The sequence below is a fragment of the Larus michahellis genome, chromosome 4 (assembly GCF_964199755.1).
Source record: "Larus michahellis chromosome 4, bLarMic1.1, whole genome shotgun sequence".
Taxonomy (NCBI): Eukaryota; Metazoa; Chordata; class Aves; order Charadriiformes; family Laridae; genus Larus; species Larus michahellis.
Window position 1 is genome coordinate 17,835,016 of NC_133899.1, and position 16,258 is coordinate 17,851,273.

The window sequence follows — 16,258 nt, forward strand, 5'->3', positions numbered from 1 at the left end:
CCCATTAAAAACACACCTATAAATCACATGTACAATATGGTCAGGTTAACTTTGCTTTTTTTCTGTGAAAAAGTGTCTATTTGAACTGGAAACAGGAAAATATACATTCTTTGAAAATGGCTTAAAATCTGACCTTAGATACAGCAAAGCTACTCTTAGAGGACATTAGGCTTAAAATATTTTTCTTACTTACCAAATAATTTCCATAAATACTCTGAGACTCACCTGTTTAATATTCTTGGATACTGGACTTGAAACAATACAGTCATCGCTGTCAGTTATTATTGATTCAATGGCATCATTTTCTTGTCTATAATCTTGATCTGCAAAAAACAAAATCAGTGTAGTTAAACCCGCCTGTATTTGTAGTCCATCTGAGACTTGCTGAGAAACCTGATAGCAATATATGTGCTTTGCTAATAAATAACATATAAGTGCTAGGTAAATCTTCTGTTCCTTGCAGAAGATTAACACTGGCAAATCAATGACCTTTAAAGATGACTAAACTGTATTTTTTTCTGATTTGAAAAAAAAAAAAAAAAGTAATGTTTCCCAGATGAAAGTTGATGAGTGGAATGATATAAGTCCTGTGATGAACTGAACTATGAACAGAAGTTAGCTTCATATAAGAATATGGCCTGAATTTGTGGATTTCCTCTGACTACGTTTAAAACCATGCACATGTAAAGAAGAACGTGTTGGTTTTTTTTAAAAAAACAAAAAACAAAAAAACAAAAAACAAGAGTTCTGTATGCAGGTGGATTGTTTTCTAAAGCATTCAGGTCTTTCTTCGCTGGAGAAATTACTTATAAGCACAACAGGGATTCGACATCATGTTTTTCCAATTTTTCTAATGAATTCTTATACAGAAGCTGCAAACAACTAAACATAAAATTTAACATCCTGCTTGTACTTTTACTTTTACTTTAAACTTGGTATCGTGGACTTGGTTTATTTCAATGATAAACAGTTTAAGCTCAGAGGTGGAACAGGATGACCCGGCTTTTATAATCTTTAAATAAATCTGCCTCTAACAACTTTATGTCACAGATGTGATAAGACAGACTACCCCTTTCACTGTCTGAAAGGATTTCCGATATCAGCATTGGCTGTTATCTGCAGACAAAAGGAGCATATTCATTAAAATAGTCTTTAGAACAGCATAGTTCTAAGGGAGAATATAAAGACATTTAAATAGAAGCCAGGTTTCCTTTAATATTTTATGAATCTAGGTCAGATACCAGATTTTTGCATTCAATTACAATACAGTTTCCATTTGGGAAGAAAATAACACCACCGTATCCACCGCCCAGCTTCAGCTATAAAGTACACCAGAATATCATTTCTGTCATGAAGCTTCTCATAATGAGGCAGCTCCCACTGCTAGTAAGAAATGCTTAAGAAAATGGAACGAGACACAGATTTATTAAGAAAATACAGTTACTTATTCATAAAAATAAGTTCTACCTTCTGGTTCCAATTCTTCAGCTACTTCTGTCTCGTCTCCAGAGGTAAGTGAGCTTTGGTCAGCCAACTGGCCCTCTGACAGATGTGAGAGGTCTTCTTTTTCTGGTTGAATTTCTTCAGCCATCTCCTCCACCTTACCATCTGCTAGCCTTTCTTGTTTAACCTCATATGCCACATGCTATATAAAAATAGATAAACTTACAGTCTTTATAACACTCCTTGAATAGTAAAAGTTACTAAAGTTCAAAACTCAAAGAGTTATGGCTCATTCATTATACATAGCCTTTAAACAATTATATTGCTTCTGCAGCGCAGGAAACAATGAGAAGTTGTCAACTGCAGTAACAAATAATTGATACAGTAGAAAGACAATTCTCTAACAACGTATATTTGTGAAAACATAACTATTATAATCATTTGGTACCTGTCAAGATATATACAGCCTGTTAGATTTTCAGATTCATTTATATTTCAGCTCTTTCAGTTCTAACAAGACTCAGTTAAAAAAACAAAACCAAAACCAAACACCATCACCACACTGACTCAGTTGGCAATTTTATAACTTAAATTATACAACATCTTCAGTCTCAAAAGCAAACTAAAATCATATAAAAAAGAATTGGCTTTGCTACAAAATACAAACATGTTATCTAAGGTAAAACATCTTTAGTGCGTAACTTACTCTGAAGTATTCTTATTCCCTTCTTTCTCTTTGAGTACAATTACCTAGAATAATACCTCATCAATGAATATAACATTACAGAAATGGCATCTTCCAGGGAAATTTGCTGGAGATGTATACATTATTTATTATCCAGCAGTTCTCTCCTCTAGGACTGAATTTTACACAGAAACATCGATGCCTCACCTCCCACCCTCAGAATCCATGAGATAACTTTCAGCTGTCCACAGAACAACCAGGTTTTCCAAAAGTGGACCTGAAGAGTTATTTCTGTTCTAACACATTCGGAGCCACACAAAGCAAAGCAACGCTATGAAACGCTGAAAAGCCTTATTCTATAAATAAAGGTTATCCTTGAAGTTTTCAAGTTGTAGAAAACTGACTTTATATCTCTTATGCTCCTCTTTGGCATAGATGATATGTCATAACCACTGTGTTTTACAATGTTTGGCCATTCTTTTTAATTCCTTCAGTGACAGAGTTGCATTTTGTGGATAAACTTTTCAGAGAGAGAATACTTTTTGATTATTCTAGTTGACCAATACCGCCTGAAGTGGGGGGAGACTTAACTTCTCAATCAAAGCCCCAGATGAGCTTTAAAGCAGAAAAGCGAAAGCAAGGTAAGACCTAGTAATTCAATGTTGTTACACCACTAGAAACTACAGTTTGCCAATCTGCCACAACTTACTTTCACAATCAATTAGACTGTTACAAATTACAATATTTAATACTTTTCTCCTTGGAATGCTACATATTTAGCAATATTCCAGAGTTATTCCATTTCATCTTCATTTCCTTCAGCTATATAATGGTAATTTTTAGAGGGAAGACAAAATAAACTTCATCCAAACGGAAGAAAGTAAGTAGAGATATTCCTTCCTTTTTAATGGCCAAAAACCAGAAGACTGTCATCACAAGGAGTAACTTTTTTCATATTTCAAGTGAAGTTTTCGAGATCTTACTTTACGCTAGTTTGAATTCCGTTGCATGACTCTGAAGAAATAACATATACGTGAAATTCAAATGCAATATATTATACAAAACAGCAAAACTTGAATAACCTCATACCTCTGAAACACTTGGAACTCTTGAAACCTTCATGTTCTGTGCAAGTTCCATGTTATTTTCAACAACAGAGCCCTAAGTTATGGGTAAAATAAGAGGAAGACTTTAATATATAGTAGACAAATAACACATAGTAATAATAATGCTCATAACTTTCTATAATTAGCTGTTAAAGAACCTACTTTAACTTACTAGATTTAATTAAAAGAGTAAATACAGCCTATTCTCAGGTCTCTGAAAGCAGATTATTTAAAATCAAATGAAAATTTACACCATACACCAGATGTGTTTGAGTTAGTTCCATGCAGACTCTCCCAGAGTCTGGCAGGCTGTACACATGATAGTGCGTTCTAAGTTCACAAGTGTAATTGTTTTTACAGTATGTGGAATCTCAGCTGATAAACCTTGTTTAAGAGGTGACTCAATTGTGTCAAATTGTGTATCTCATTAGCACAACACTTAGGACCTGTTTGGATCAAGCTGGTTTCTGTAGAGCCATTTGTACGTCTGTGCAAGTGGTACACTGTACAAAGACATTTTCATTAATAAACCAGAAAGCTGAGAAACACAATGTGGAGACAGCTGATTGCACCTGTTAGAATCTGCCCTAAGTCTATGAAAGTTGGAACTTGCAAACTGTGGAGGACAGCAAGCAATTCTGAGGGAGTCACACAAATACCCCTGTATTGTGTCCCCCACCTATATGTGGCACTGTGCTATCATTCACTGTCTGGGACATTGCAGTCATCTCTTACTAAAACAATTGAGTGTTCTCGATTATTAGTTCTACAAATTGTCCATACTGAGACATAAATAGTCTTTCTTACTTCAACATGCACAAGTTAAATACTTAAAACTTACTGCCATCTGTATTGTACTAAGATCTGGAAAAGATACTTTCTTCTCTGCTTGAGCTACATGCTTCCTTGGTTTGGGTGTTGGTTTCTGTAATATAACAAATACAGTTGAAGACAATTTACTGCCATATTCTAACCATCTTATTTTACAGTAAATTTTGAGGGACTCTGATTTTCCTCGAAGACAAATCCAACTGCACTAAATTAAACAGGCAAGACTATGTAGATGTTGCTTGAATAAGCCCCCCCAATTGGAGACACCTTTCAGAATTCAGCCACAAATGGGTACAAAACTCTACAGAACATCTACAGAATGCAATGTGAATTCCAGGTGAGAAATAATTGTAGGACTGAAGTCAGTGGTATCATATATGTGGCAGAAAGATTTATTATTATCATTTATGGAGTGCTTGATTCCTTTTCTTGTTCTGTAGGCTTAATGTATCTTTGACACCTTTCCTCATCCCACTCCCTTTGAAGAATTTTAATGCAGAAACAGAAAACAGACTGGTAATAGTTGCAAAATTAACAAAACTATACAGAAATATTTCTGTTACGTTGTTATAATAGAAAAGACAAAAAATAATAGAGAAAAAGTGGTTTATTATTCTTCATGTTTTACTATTTTGATGGAGGTAGAAATTATCCTCCATTTCCAGTGATTTTTATATAGAAAAAAAATCCTTACAATACTTTTAATTTATGAGTGATTTTTAAGAAGCAATTGGGTATCTTAGCACCATGCTCCAGGCACCAGAATAAGGAAGAGTGCGCCGCAGATACACCTACATATCTGTACGTATGGCTTGGGTCTGGCTGCTTGAGAATTCTGACAGCTGACTGAGTTCTAAGAGACCACAGAAAAAACAGGTGATTTCATAAGTGTCATAAATTTCAACCATAGCCCTGAAATCGCAGAAGCATGTGACTACATTTTATGTAGGACATCTACATTGGAAAGAGAATTAATAAGCACCAAATTTATAGGGAAGACATTTAATATTTGTCATTTCTCCTCCCTTTTCTCCCCACCCTTTTGCTAACCAGTTATCTACCATTATAAATATTTTGGACACAAGAAAAATTTCACATCCCAAAAGAAGTCAGAGATGGTGGTTATATGAAGTATTTGCACTACGCATTATTTTACAGCAAGGACAAATCCTGGTCATGAGGGAAGAACTAAACAACCTACTGTAATAGGTCTTTTATATCTCTTAACTTCTGGGAGTTTGTTAAATTACTTACTGTCACTGATGAAGTAAAAGAAGGAGACAGGGCTGAAGTCTGCGTTTTTTCCTCTGCTAGTAATTTAGTTGCCATTGATTTCTCATTTTGAATGTAATTTCCTAAGTCTTCAGCCACCGTTGCTCCACTTAGTGGCAGGTAGACAAACTTCCATTTTAATTCAACTGTGATGGTACCAGTAGCACGTCTTTCAGGATCTGTCAGTTCAAAAGTACCTGAAAGCAAAATGCAAATCTTGTCTCATTTATCTTATTCTATACACATACATGAAAACGCAATGCAAAACTGAATGGGATTAAGGAATTATATAACTTAATAGTCTTCATTTTAGAAGCTAAATAGCGTCAAAATATTGCATTTCATAGATCCAAATATATCCAATATAACGCTATGTACATTTAAAAATACACGATTTAGAAGGGACTGGATTACTGCGTTCATTCAACATCTCTTGTGGGTTTCTCAGATAATCCAATAACAGATAACTCATTCTTACTGACATCTTTCAAAAGATCCAACTGAAACATTTCCGTGTTTTACTAATACTTACTTTTATTAAAGAAAATAAAAGTTTTAAAAACCCGCGAGTTGCTAAATCTTTATCACAGAAGAAACACCCTAAATTCACTTGCAAATTTTCTCCTATTATCCATTTATATGGGATAATTACAGAATCATAGTTTAAAATTGTCATGATAGTCTTCTAGTTGACAATGTTCTAGCAAACAAAAGAGATATTTGAAACTTTTTTTCACCTTTGGCTTTTTCTTTCTTTAATGTTTGAAGTTTAATGTTTATATCAAAAATCATTCATCAGTTTCAAAGCTCTGACACTAGACTTATCACTAGCCATGACTTAAGTGACATTGAGATGAAAAATTTTTTTTCAGGACTTTCACTGGAGTTTAAACTTCTGTCAGACAAGACCAGCAGATTAATGAGATGGGTTTTTAGAATCATAGAACCATTTAGGTTTGAAAAGACCTTTAAGATCACCAAGTCCAACCGTAACCTAGCCACTGCCAAGCCCATCACTAAACCATGTCCCTAAGTGCCACATCTACATGTCTTTTAAATACCTCCAGGATGGTGACCCAGCCACTTCCCTGAGCAGCCTGTTCCAATGCTTGACAACCCTTTTGGGGAAGAAATTTTTCCTAATATCCATCCCAAACCTCCCCTGGGGCAACTTGAGACCATTTCTTCTTGTCCTATAGCCTATAGTTACTTGAGAGAACAGACCGACCCCCACCTCGCTACACCCTCCTTTCAGGTAGCTGTAGAGAGCGAGAAGGTCTCTCCTCCTTTTCTCCAGGCTGAACACCTCCAGCTCCCTCAGCCGCTCCTCCTAAAACTTGTGCTCCAGACCCCTCACCAGCTCCGTTGCCCTTCCCTGGACCCGCTCCAGCACCTCAATGTCTTTCCTGTAGTGAGGGGCCCAAAACTGAACACAGTACTCGAGGTGGGGCCTCACCAGTGCCGAGTACAGGGGGACGATCACTTCCCTAGTCCTGCTGGCCACACTATTCCTGATACAGGCCAGGATACTGTTGGCCTTCTTCACCACCTGGGCACACTGCTGGCTCATATTTAGCCAGCTGTCGACCAACACACCCAGGTCCTTTTCCGCTGGGCAGCTCACCAGCCACTCTGCCCCAAGCCTGTAGCGTTGCATGGGGTTGTTGTGACCCAAGTGCAGGATCCGGCACTTGGCCTTGTTGAATCTCATACCATCAGGCTTGGCCCATCAACCCAGCCTGTCCAGATATCTCTCTGAAAGGCTTTTCTTTAGTTAGGTTCTTAGAGAGATTTAAAGATACACAAAACAGGAAGTGAAGATTTTGTTAAGTTTAAAGAGTTCTAATTCTTACCTGAGATAGATCTGTCATGTGCTAGAGAAATAAGAGGCACATTGGCTTTCCCTACGTAAGCACCTTCTTCTGTTTCACCATCATCAAATACATAAAAGGTTAAGGATTCTGATTTTAGGTATCGGTCTAAATCTGCATTCATTGGCACTTGGAAACACATATGGTCATCTACTTGTGGGTTGTTGCTGCTAGGAATGATGGGAGTATCATGGTCTGCAAAATCAAAGAACTTGTAGACAACATAAGGATTTGGCTGAAGATGTTTTTTTCGGGATTGTAGATTGTTACAACATTTTATTGTAATGTGGAGCTCATTTAAATTACCATCTGTTGAAGTGCTGACTTGGGCAGTTCTGAGTATCTGCTGCTTGAAATGAAAAAGAAGTTAAATTAAAAACATTAGAATTCTTAAGTTGACGAACTCTAAGAACTATATAAATAGAACAAATAACTGAGTATTCCAGTGACACTGCAACTACTGTTTAATTTTATATGTCAAAATATTACTTGTTCTATAAATTCAACAACATCTCTCTTGGGTTGTTGATATAAGGAAATAAGAGGTTAATCCTTTCAGGCCTGTGATTGTTTGCTTTATTCTTCTAAAGTTTTATGATCTACTTGTAATTTGATTATCTACAAAGCAGTGAAGATCACGGTTTTAAGAGTGATTCGTATCTAATGCCACTTTAAAGTTAAGGATTCTGATTCTTGACAGCTATTCTGTGTCAAGAAATTTTTACAGCTGTAGTCCTTTTAAAATATATGTACTTTTCAATAATTAAAATTGCACTGCAGATTCCTCTGTTTTTTTCTTCATCCAAACCCTTTACCTACATAAACAATTTACAAAATATTAGAAATCAGCATCTGAAGAGTAATAATAGATTTGTAAAGTAAATTAAAAAAACTCAATGCTATCACAAATTTTTTGAATTGACTGATTGAACACCTATCAGCATGGCTTGTACATGCTGTGGAATGCATAGTTGGCAAACTGGGAAATTCATTTCAGTAAAAATTAAAGAGTAAGAGAAAAAAGTAACATTACTCATCTTAAATGTGTAATCCCCATCTATACTGATCTCAAAACGCTCCCCTTCTTTACTGTAATGTCACAGCTCTTTTCATTAATTGTACATAATTATCTTGCTTGCAGAAGCCAGAGTTCTGTCTTCTGGTTCATGGGGGAACGAGTATGAATTTGATTTTGTGTGACAAAATGTTAAATATTTTGATTACATAATTCACACTGAAATAATTAATGAGAAAACCAAGCATGACAGTTTAAGTCCTTAACATGCAACCTTAAGACTACTATTTCTGGCTACATACACAACTGGAAAAAAAAAAAAATTATAGCAGTTTATGTACAGTTCAAGTTTCCATGATTTCTGCCGGCTATACAGGACAGAAAACTTTATATATATGTTTAACTAGTGAAAGCTTAAATTTTGGAATGCACAACTGAAGCTACCTAACAAAATGTAACCGTCTGCTATAGCTGTATGACTTTTAGTTTCTGCCATGAAACACTTCTGAAAACTACAGTGTTTCAAACAGCTCTGTAGAAGCTGTTCTGAATTTCTGCCATTTTTCCTATTTTATTTGCTCCCATGTAATCAGTGTATTTCAGTTGCCATGTTTGAATTTGTAATTTTACAATAATTACAACAAAACGTTCTGTTCCACAGGCCTTACCTTTCAGCTGTGTTTGGATTGGTAACACAACTAGAAATAACATTATCAAAAATAGAGAAAACTAAATAACAGATTTTGGCATTTAACAATGGCCAGATTTTGTGAGTTAGTTAAAAAAACCCTTTGATTCTTTTAAAAATCAGATTTAAAGCAAATGTTACAATGTTATCAGATACAAAGTTATTCTAAAGCCTACATGGACTTTTAATAGAATTCATACACTAAACATACTTCTCAGATTACATCATGGAATCCATTGATATTCTCGTACAATCTAAATTTACATTATGGAAAAATACAAAACATTAAAGTTACTCCAGACTTACAGTAATTTAAACAGCAATAGACAAAAGAAATTGGCCGTTAGAAACTCTAAAGTGGTTTAATTTATACATTTCAACCTGATCATTTTTATTTCTTAAAAAAAACTGTTAAAGATGCCTGAAAGTCCTTTTTCTGTCTTTCTGTTCTGTGACCCTTAAACATGATTATACGGTGCATTATATTATCAAAATTCTCTCCATTACCCATCTTAAAAAAAAGAAAAAAGAAAACATGAAATAATTTCAATCTCATAATACTGAAACATTAAGAACTTGGAGACTTTTTAAACAACTGCTTCACCTGTTACACTGATCTGACACTCAGTTGGTTTAACATTCCTGAATATTGTACTAGAACAAAACGTTAACAAAATCTGGCACTTACAGGTTAATAAAATTAAATATAATAATTTCAAATAATCTAGTGATAATTTTAGTAAATAACTGATATTCAAGACTTTGTCTGTTCAGGAAAGCTATAATTCAACTGGTTCTTTATCTCTTTATATGAAAAACATTTTCATTTCATTCAACTGCTAAAGATATTTTCCAGTTCAAGAGCCTTTACCTTTGTTAACCTTGAACATATCAAGACTTGAAATAAACTATTTGAAGTGAAAAAAGTTAATTTTGAACAGTTTATCAAGACTATGAAGTACAAACCCAAACATACCTGGGATGATTGTTCACGTTCCCTAAAATTGGATGTTAGGTACCCCAGAGCCTTTGACCTCTCTTTGTAGAGATTAATAGCTTGATCCATAGGAACTCGTAACCTGATCCAGTATTCTACTGTACCATAATTTTGAATGTTTTCTTTGATTCCTAAAGGAATAAAATGTACAGGACTGCATTCATTTTCTTTTCAAAATTGAAGTACTTATGTCAAAAGCTAGGAAACACCACAAATTATAGTTATCTTGTGCCTATGCATTATGACAGTGTTTGTGACATAAGATGTGCATTTCATGTTAGAAACAGAAACAACAACTCCTCTGGCTTTATATGTTGATCCAAAACCAAATCATGACCATTTCTTCATATTGTAATCTGCAATATTTACTGTTCAAGCTATATAGTCAAGTTCATTATTTTAACCCCTGTAAGGTAAATGAAGCTTAGGACAGTTTTGTATGTCAACAACTGGAAAAGTCCCATGAAGTGGTATGCAGTTTAAATTACTGGCAAAAATATCAGTTTATAATGGCTTATTAAACCTGATTTTTGACAAAAGCAGGCAGTTAGAGGTCTCTGAATGTACTGATCTGACAAAATACTTCTACAATATAATAAAGCAAAAGGAAAAAGAATATCAATCTTATTTTAAAATATCTTCTCTACAGTATTCATAAAGAAATTCTAACGTATGAATAGCACCACAATGCAATCAAGTACGCTGCTCTACTAACTACTTTCTCCACGGGTTTTTTTGTATAATTCTGTTGAGTAAGGTGATACTATCTTTTGTTAAATTCTTTGCATATGTTGTAGTAACACTTTGCAAGTAACCTTTATACAGGGTAAAGAATCACTTGCTATTTTCAGACAAGGTTTTCTAATGCCATTTCCATCACGTCACATACTTCAAGATCACTACACTAATACCATCTTTGTCCTCAGTCATTATGGGCAAAATTACACCTGTCAGATTTCCTACAACTGTTGGTAGAATCACCAGAACATGCTGCACAGCCAACAGGAAACATCATGTTGTTTAAAACGTTTTTTTTTTTCTTTTGAAATAGTAATACATTAATTCATTGTTGGCCAAATACGCATTACTTAATTGTCACTTACAATACCGCATCAAACAGAATACTTTTTGATATGTTAATTACCAACTAAATTTGCTGTGCTGTGGATCTTCCCATTGTTTTCCAGGATTTCATGGAACTTCAGTTGACACGCAGCAACTGTTTCATAATCTGTGCCATACGCATGATGAACCTCAAGTGTGATACTGTTTTGCTGTATATAGTGCAAGAAGCAGTCATCAGCCTGCACAAGATACTGGGAAGTGAAGTCGTATGATGCGGTACGCCCATAAACTACTGGGGTTATCTGTAGTTCAAAGTCATAGAATGCATAAGTACAAAAAGTTGCAGGTTCATGGTCACCAAAGGCATGCATAGCTCCAGAAGAGAAGATCACTCTGCTGATATGAATTTCAAAAAGGTTCTCTCCTCTTTCTAAATGTAATGTTTCATCAAATTCATCCCCTGGATCACCTGGCAGTATTTCCGGTCTGGTTTTATGTGGTTTTGTACCATAGACAATATCTCTTAGTTGTGCTGCAACAAATAAAATAGAATAGAGCTGCAGTATGACCATCTTGTTTAAAAATCAAATATAGTTAACAGCTGAGTAGAGAGGGAAAAAACATAATCCAATTATATTAACAATGTTACTTTCTTAAAGGCATTATCAAAAAAGAAATCACACATTTAAAATCATATATCTACCGCTCATTTAGCACACTGACAACAATCAAGAATCAACACACCTCCACAATGGAGCTGCTTCAATATACATAAAAATAGACACAGGTCCCTAACAATTAATAACAGATTACAAGGGAGTTAACAAGCAAAAATTCAGAAGTCTTATGCAATGATCAAAATAAGTATCACTATGCAAATGCAGCAGAGACTTAAGATACATATATCAGCAAAGACCTTTACGTGTTGCCTGGCCTCACAGGTGGTAAACAGTGAACAAATCACAACACATGCTTATAGAATTAGAACATAAATCATGATGCAGTTCTTCAGTACAGGGGATACAACTTGGACACAAAACATGAAAATTGTTAAGACACTGGGTTTATAAGGTATCCTATTTCGGGCTTCCTATGCACCTTTTCTACACTGAAGCCATTAAAACAGCCTTTTAAATTCATCATACTGAAATATTCTGCAAGTATATTACACCATGACTGTGGGATTTTTAGCAACAGATAAAATGATTACGTAATTATAGGACAGCAAAATAAAAGGTTGACCGTAAATGTACGATTTATTTTTAAAACAATAAAAAACTAAGTTTGGTAGTTTTATTCAACAATAGCTGCAGCATAAACTGCTTTGTTGAATTTTGTTTGATTAATAACTTCATCATTTAAGTCAATGAAACAGATAATTTTCCGTGAAAGAACTGACCTTCGCACCAGTTTTAGTTTCGACTAAAGAACAAATTTACAACAATTTGCAAGAGATAGAACATTAAAAAAAATTAACAAAGAATATAAAGATACCTTCTAGTTTTCTGATGCGTGCAGCTCTAATATCAAGAAGATGGACATACTGTTCCAGTTTTAACTCATAGTCTTTCTGTAGATGCTCCATCTTTTGGGTCACTGCTTCTACTTCAGTCTGAAAAAAAATATGTATGTAAAAAGGACTTTTGAGGCTTGTCTGCACTGAAGCTGCACATGCTTTTGGCTACAAATTAAAATACAGTTAGATTTGAGGAAAGAACACTTAGAGTACACAAAAAGAGCAGCAATTTTTAACTCTGCAATACAGCAATCAGCTCAAATTTCAGCAAAAAAATCTAAAATACATTATTAAGAAAAACAGACTAGCTATTCTTTCAAGACAATGTTCTTAATTTTTCTTTAATTATTTTCTTATTTTAAACTTATATTAATTGAATGAAAATTCAAAATATGATCTGCAATAATCCATCACATGAGCGTAAAAGTAGGGTGTTGTGGAAAAGGAAGCTTATTTGATAAGTACACTTACTATTTTTCCTGTAAGGACCTGATAAGAGCTCAGAGAGAATCCCAAGAAGGCATGGTTTGAGTGCTCTGATCAAGGTGAGTTAAAAGGCTGAAGTTATAGTCATTTGGATCTCACGTTTTTTAAACAATACTTTCAACAACAGCAAATCTTAGGTTAGGTTACCTATAAGCAGACTGTCTTTGTTGATAAGTTTGCAAATCTTAATTATTTCAGGTTCTGGTGCTTGTTAATATGTTATTATCAGGTTATTTTCCACTATAAGTAGAGTTTAGTACCTGGTAATCTTTGTTAATTTTGTGCTGCACAATTAACATATTCCTTGTCTTTTCAAGTTCTTGCACTGTTTCTGCATGTGTTAATTGCAGCTCCCACATGGAGTGTTCTAAGTCTTTATGGATATCATCTTCTACTTTTTCCAAAAACATAAGGTTCTTCTTCTGCTTTTGAACCTGGAACGCATTTGAAAAAATTACTAGAACAAACTTCTGCAAAATATTTGGATGTCTTTGTGCCTGGTTAAATGTAACACTGGGATATAATTTTGGACCAATAAGACAGGAAGCACAACTTTGTAAGTTTTGAGCATGTGGTAACACAAAAAATAGGAATGAGGTAGACTGGTAAGTGTCAGGATTGTATTCAGGAATATAATCTTGTAATTATCAGGAACCAATTAAAATGTATGAGATACTCAGAAGCAATCACTCCTGTCTATCCAATGAAAACACAAACCCCTTAATATATTTGCCTTTTATACAATTAATAATCCTCCTTCAGTGAATGTACAAAACCTGAATTGCTATTCTCAAGTCTACATTGCTTCTGTTATTAATACCGGGGTTTTAATTTTCATCTAGGGGTTTGTTGGTTGATTTTTTTTGCTTTCTTTTTTTCATTATCATTATAGAATTATCATTTGCATTTCAGTGGCAGAAAAAGATTCTGTTGACAGTAAACACTTCCTCAAGAAAATAAAACAAAGGCACCAGAACAGTGGAAACTGAATTCAAACTTATTTTTTCACTGATTTCTTCCCCCCATCCCCACTTCATTTTCAGTTTTGCTGTAAACAATAAAATTACAACTTATGTGTGAGAGAAAAAAATAGAACATTGTCTGGTATAACCAAAGAGAGGTTGCTAAGCATCGCTATATCACATTTTAGAACTTCCATGCTTATAGTATACTACCACAAATTACAGACTTAATAAACAAAAATTATTTTAAAATTAACATTATAGGAAGAACAAGATATCGTGATAAGTCATTTAACTGAGAATAAGTTTTTTTAAGAAAATGCTCGTGAATCTGGTTTAATTCACTTTTGATGTTACAATGAATTATCTACATAAGTCTAGATTTCATCTTGGGAATTTTTTCATTTTCCCTTCTGCTTCACTGTAACTGACAAAAGCACACATATGAGCTTGAAGCACTAACTACTAAAAGATGCACAAATAAATCAGCCCTTGAAAATCCCTGGCATTATGTATAAAACTTGTAACGGTCAACCAAGGGTTTAAGAAAAAAAAGAATAAATGCAAAATATATAGAATCATACAATGGTTTTGGTTGGAAGGGACCTTGAAGACCATCTAGCTCCAATCCCTATATGATCATTCTTTGCGAGTTACCTTTATATGCAAGAGGGCTTCACTGAGTTCTGCCACATCAGTATCATTTTCCTGAAACAGAAATACTTAATGAAAAGGTGTTATCAGATGTGAATGAATATCGAAGAAATGCATTCAGAATAACAAGATGCATTCTCACTAGACATGACATTTTGCTTGATATCATGAATAAATAAACACTGTTACATTTCTGTATTCCTTTACTTTCAAGAAGTATTTGCACTATACATAAAACATAGAATGGTTTTTTTTGCTCATATTCAAAACAGAAATAGAGTTCACCTTGGTCAAAAACTTCATGTGATTTTTCAGTTCATCTAGTTGTTGCTTATTTTCCAGGTAGCATAACTGCAGGTCTTTGTTCTCTTGCATCAGCTTTTCCTTTTCGTCTAACATAGAAAAAGAACAAAATATTCTACTTAATATAATAATAAAAATTATAAACTTGCTTTTCATATTAACTTATGCATGACAATTTCATTTTAAAATGCAGAAACTAATTTATTTTGTACAGTGAAATCTCTGGTATTAACAAAACAGAAAACTACTCCTCTTTGATCTGGTATAGGTGTGTGGATTGAAAAAAAGTGAAATATTCTTACTTTCATTAAAAGAGAACCTACAGCATCAAAAAATCTACACTTTGTGTGTTTCTAAATAGAAAGATATGCCCAGCTAAGTACAGCTTTCTGTTTTCAGAGAGGGAGAGAAAAGGGGAGTAGAGAGGATATAAAACTCTCTGTCAACCTGAATGACTAAACACCATTAAACTTATCAGTAGAAGGTTACACAGATTTCACATAAATATCCATTAATGCATAGCTATATCCACAATGATTTTTCAGTAAGATGCGAGAAAAAACTTAAGGATTAGGTGAAATGCTGTAGTTATAACAACATGCCTTCTTTTACATGGAAAAGTTTTAAAAGCAAGCTTTTCTCAAAATCATTGAGGTTTCTAAGGAACAAAAATACTCTCTCTCTCTCTCTGCTCCCCGGCCAAACTCCTCATTCTCTTGATAATAGTGTTTTTTCTCCTTCCATTTTTTTGTGTGTTTTTTGAAAGTCCCAAAGTTATATTCTCATACCATGTACTTAAATATTATGAATTCATATTTTAGATCAGAATGATATAAATGTTAACTGTCAACCTGATGTGCAAGTATTAGCCTTTGTAATTCCCACCTGCACTCGTGGGAGTTGGTTGGTAAAACATTACATACTTAATAGAGAATATATTCTACTGCTTTCAACAAAACAGTTCACAATATCTTTTTAATGCTGGAATCTTTTCTGTTGACCCTCAGGGCATGATGCACAGCTTAGCTATTTCTACAGAATAGCTTTTCAGCTTAGAGGCTCGAACTCAGCAGGAAACAGGTGGCTGAGATGCTAGTCTCAAAGGTTTAGAAATGTTTCAAAAATTGACATCCGGTTAGTTTTAATTTTACAGGGTTTACATATCAAATGACATCTTCACTAAAAATGAATCATCTGATGCCATCGTTCCTATACACAGTAGCCTGACTCATACATGTGTTGGGACTCCACAAGAGTCGCTTTCAATTCAAACACATAATCACCAGTAAGGTTTTAATTCTCTTCAGTTATGAGAAAAGTGTAATGCGTGTGTGCAATTGAGAAGAAAATATAGTTAGAAACAC

At 34.3% G+C, this 16,258-nt stretch overlaps 1 protein-coding gene across 4 annotated transcripts in view; it reads right to left on the bottom strand.

The window, feature by feature from the left end:
• RPGRIP1L (RPGRIP1 like) overlaps positions 1-16,258 on the bottom strand; it is a 76,247-nt gene that overhangs the window by 27,104 nt on the left and 32,885 nt on the right. For 2 of the 4 annotated variants that reach the window (XM_074583144.1, XM_074583145.1), the window contains exons 11-22: positions 14,877-14,983; positions 14,595-14,645; positions 13,236-13,409; positions 12,468-12,585; positions 11,053-11,505; positions 9,888-10,039; positions 7,191-7,557; positions 5,320-5,534; positions 4,076-4,159; positions 3,218-3,289; positions 1,468-1,645; positions 226-323 (exon numbers count right to left, since the gene is read on the bottom strand). In XM_074583144.1, the coding sequence (XP_074439245.1) occupies positions 226-323; positions 1,468-1,645; positions 3,218-3,289; positions 4,076-4,159; positions 5,320-5,534; positions 7,191-7,557; positions 9,888-10,039; positions 11,053-11,505; positions 12,468-12,585; positions 13,236-13,409; positions 14,595-14,645; positions 14,877-14,983 (2,069 nt within the window). The remainder of the gene's footprint in view (positions 1-225; positions 324-1,467; positions 1,646-3,217; positions 3,290-4,075; positions 4,160-5,319; positions 5,535-7,190; positions 7,558-9,887; positions 10,040-11,052; positions 11,506-12,467; positions 12,586-13,235; positions 13,410-14,594; positions 14,646-14,876; positions 14,984-16,258) is intronic. The other 2 variants (XM_074583146.1, XM_074583147.1) reach the window with 2 other exon arrangements.